The following is a 3,696-nucleotide window of genomic DNA, read 5'->3' as shown; positions in this document are numbered from 1 at the left end:
TATATATATATATATATATATATATATATATATATATATATATATAGTTACACATTTATATGTTTATATATGAATATTACCACTGACGAGATACTATTAAAAACAGACATCCTTACAAAAATTCGCATTCTAGTTAATCCATTTAATTTACTGTGAATTATTTAGGCATTGAGAAGATCTAGCTTTGACCATTATAGGCTCGAATATGCTTATACTTAGTATTTAATTTCATGTCTTAATAAAATCTTATTATTGTCAAATATTTATGTTAATAATGACAAATAATGACAAATTTATATCAATTGTCGATAATGTCAACGTTCTTCAATTATTTCTGGACTCTCTTTTTTGCAAGGAAACAAAAATTTGCCTGGTGTTGATGATCTTTAATAGTATCACGTTCTAATATTCCAATTATTCTCACTGTAAACATATTTGATTACCTGTAAGTTCACGTTTCATTTCCTCTTCCTCGATTTCCCTCGCAGTTAACCTTTCACTTTTCTCCATACTGTCAGACATCTCTCGTCAAAGATAAAGTGGACTTGTGAAAATTGCGCAAGTTCGTCTTTCTTTTCTTTTCCTCTGTATCGATATCCGTGCTTATGAAACACTGAACACAATTGCCTCGACTTTATCCCCACGCGAGATTCTGATTTTAACGAAAAGTAAATAAAGAGTTTCTTTGCATAATCACAGAGAGCATCGCCTTCAGGCATAGCCATAGACAATTAGTACAGATTGTAGACAGATTCATCACTAAAGTGATTCCCTCGAAAAACAGAGTCTAGACATCGGCCTGTGTTTTCGATTGGTTTGCCTTCACTATGACAGTACGAATCACAATGGAAGAAAATGGCGCGCTTATTGAAAAACTTATTGGCCTAGTTTACATGCACTTGATACGGGCACCGATAAGATACTATTAAAGACCGACATCTTTACGAGAGTTCGCGTTCTTATAAATATTAAAGTAATTAAGAATTAAAAATTGATAATATTGTATTAATTTTATGATTTATTAGTTTAGTAGACGTATTTATACATTTAAAACTCAATAATACTCGATTTTTCTTTAAAATTGTAATTTCAGTGTTATTGTCAAAATTTGATAATCAACAAAGATGATAATTGCAGAGAAAAAAATTGTAATTTTTCTGCAATATATAGAATATTATAGCTTTATAAGTATGCATATTTATTTATGGAACATTTGTACATGTAATAAAAATTCATGAATTTAATAATGTATAAGTCAAATATTTAAGTTAATAATAGCAAATTTATATCAATTGTCGATAATGTCAGCGTTCTTCAATTACCTCCAAGCCCTTGGAACCCTATTTATACCGCCCAAAAATTTGTCTAGGATTGACGGTCTTTAATAATATCTCGTCGGTAATACGGGTAATAAGAAAATATACCAATCAAAGTCCTTCGTTTCTTTCCTTTCCATGAAATAAAGAACTTTGATTGGTTAGATTTCTTATTCTTGTTATGCATTATGTAAAAATCAGTATTCCCCGCTTAAATCTTTAATCTCATGACCGCAGCACAGACTTTTGCATAACACATAAAGCATAAAAAAATGAACCAATCAAAGTACTTCGTTTCCTTCTTTTCCATAAAATAAAAAACTGATATAGCTGCAGCTCTTGCTAACACATTGCATAATGCATAGTGCAAAAGGGAATCAAGCAATCGAAATACTTCTTTTCCATGGAATGGGAGGAAAGGAAAGATTTTAATTAATTCTCTTATGCACTATGCATTATGCGTTATGCAAGAATCTATGCTGCGGCCAATAGATTGAATTTCATATGCCTTATGTGTTATGCAGGAATCTGTGCTCCCCGCTTTAAAACGCATAATATATGATTTTATCCTTGTTTACCGATAAATGTTAAACAAGGATAACGTGATACAGAGAGCATACGCAATATGCATTTTACGACAGGGAAGTGATAACCCAGCTAAATATTTATTCGAAAATTCGATTCGTATTCCCAATGTGCCGAATATTCCAACACAATGAAAGAATCGTCAAAGAACATACAAATATTGATGAAACACCTTATATTCTTATACTATGGTCGCACAGTCTGTCTCGCAGGTCGCAAGTTTGTTGGGACAAATCAATTTTAATATTGATGCATCAGAGCTTGTGCGACCATTGTAAATGAGATCTTATGGGCTTTAGGGCGCGTTCACATCTTGACAGAAAAGCAACAGCCAATCAGAACTCTGGTAGTCTACAATTTCGGCTTTTTGTACTACTTATTAGCGCGAGTTTTAATTGGCCATTGCTTTTCCGCTTTCTGTTTTTCCGTCAAGGTGTGAACGCGCCCTAAAGCTCATAAAGCCTTATCTACAATAGTCGCATAAGCTCTGATGCATCAATATTAAAATTGACTTATCCCAACAAGCTTGCGACCTGCGAGACAGACTGTGCGACCATAGTATAAGAATATAAGGTATTTCATTGCGCATAATGGCCAGCAGACTAAATTAAAACAACCAATCAAATATTTGTTCTAAATTAGAATAACCAATCAAATGCTTATCTTAAATTTAGGACATTTTTGATTGGTCAAAGAGCAGCCACCATGTTGAAGACGGCTGCGCATCCTTGGGAATGAAATAAATGCATTCGGCAATTTAAAGCGGGGGAGTACAGACTCTTAACGCATAAAACACAGACTTTTGCATAATGCATAAGAAAATCAATCAATCAGAGTTCTTTATTTTACGGAAAGGAAGGAAATAAAGCACTTTGATTGATTTATTTTCTTATCATGTGTTATGCATTATGCAAGAGTCTGTGTGCATTTATCTGAGATGCGAGCTAGCAGATGGCGAGCTTGATCACGTGATCTTCGAGCAATCCGAGTGCCAAGAATTAATTTCGAACGCTACAGAGCTGTAAACTGTCCTTTAAGGTTATTAGATTATAAAATGAAATTGTTTATTTTTATGAATAAATAAAAAATACCCTATTAATTGAAAATTTCTTTCGCCTTATCAGAAACTGATAATAGTCTTATATACTAAAAATAGATCGTTACAAGAATGTAACAGACTCATATGCAAGGTGTGTTTTCTTAAAAGAAAATACTACATTGCAAAATAAACTTCTGCAATTTATAAATTATATCACTTGATTTATATTCGTTAGAGTCTATAATATATTATAAAGAGGAAAAGAATTAAAAACTTACTTTCCTCATTAAATATATTGTACATAATGTACTCTATCAATTTCTATTTGATAGCATTATAAATATACAGATTATAAATTTAATTTAGGCGCGAAAATCTGCATTAGCTCTGCGAGCTCGGTCTTCGGAATCCGGAGTGGATCGAGCAGCTCGATTGGCTCTAGAAATGTTAACATCGAACGCAAATGAGATGTAGCAGAAAGATGCGAGTTGCCGAACGATTTTCGAGATAAAAGAGCTAACGGACGTTTGCAATACCAAATTTGCAATACCAAACGCACCTAATACAGCTTATATTCTTATATTGTGTGTGCGACTATTGTAGATGAGGCGTAAAGTAAGCCCCAAAATTGAACTCCAAGATGAAAGTATGAAGTGTGTTTTCAAAGCAAAGATTTTATTTAAAAATCTATTCAGGAACGATCAGACCTGGAATTTCTGGAAAAATTAAAATTTTGCGAAACGTATATATATATAT

The 3,696-nt window shown here is 32.6% G+C and overlaps 1 protein-coding gene across 2 annotated transcripts in view; it reads right to left on the bottom strand.

Annotated features, from left to right (window-relative positions):
* The window catches only part of LOC108754760, a 13,085-nt gene that overhangs the window by 8,565 nt on the left and 824 nt on the right, over window positions 1–3,696 (bottom strand). For both annotated transcript variants that reach the window (XM_018497338.1, XM_018497339.1), the window contains exon 2: window positions 444–825. In XM_018497338.1, the coding sequence (XP_018352840.1) occupies window positions 444–522 (79 nt within the window). In that variant the 5' untranslated portion in view covers window positions 523–825. The remainder of the gene's footprint in view (window positions 1–443; window positions 826–3,696) is intronic.

Source organism: Trachymyrmex septentrionalis, unplaced genomic scaffold, assembly GCF_001594115.1.
Source record: "Trachymyrmex septentrionalis isolate Tsep2-gDNA-1 unplaced genomic scaffold, Tsep1.0 scaffold80, whole genome shotgun sequence".
In the NCBI taxonomy this organism is placed as follows: Eukaryota; Metazoa; Arthropoda; class Insecta; order Hymenoptera; family Formicidae; genus Trachymyrmex; species Trachymyrmex septentrionalis.
The sequence above is the reverse complement of the archived record's forward strand: the minus strand, read 5'-3'. Positions and strand labels throughout refer to the sequence as shown.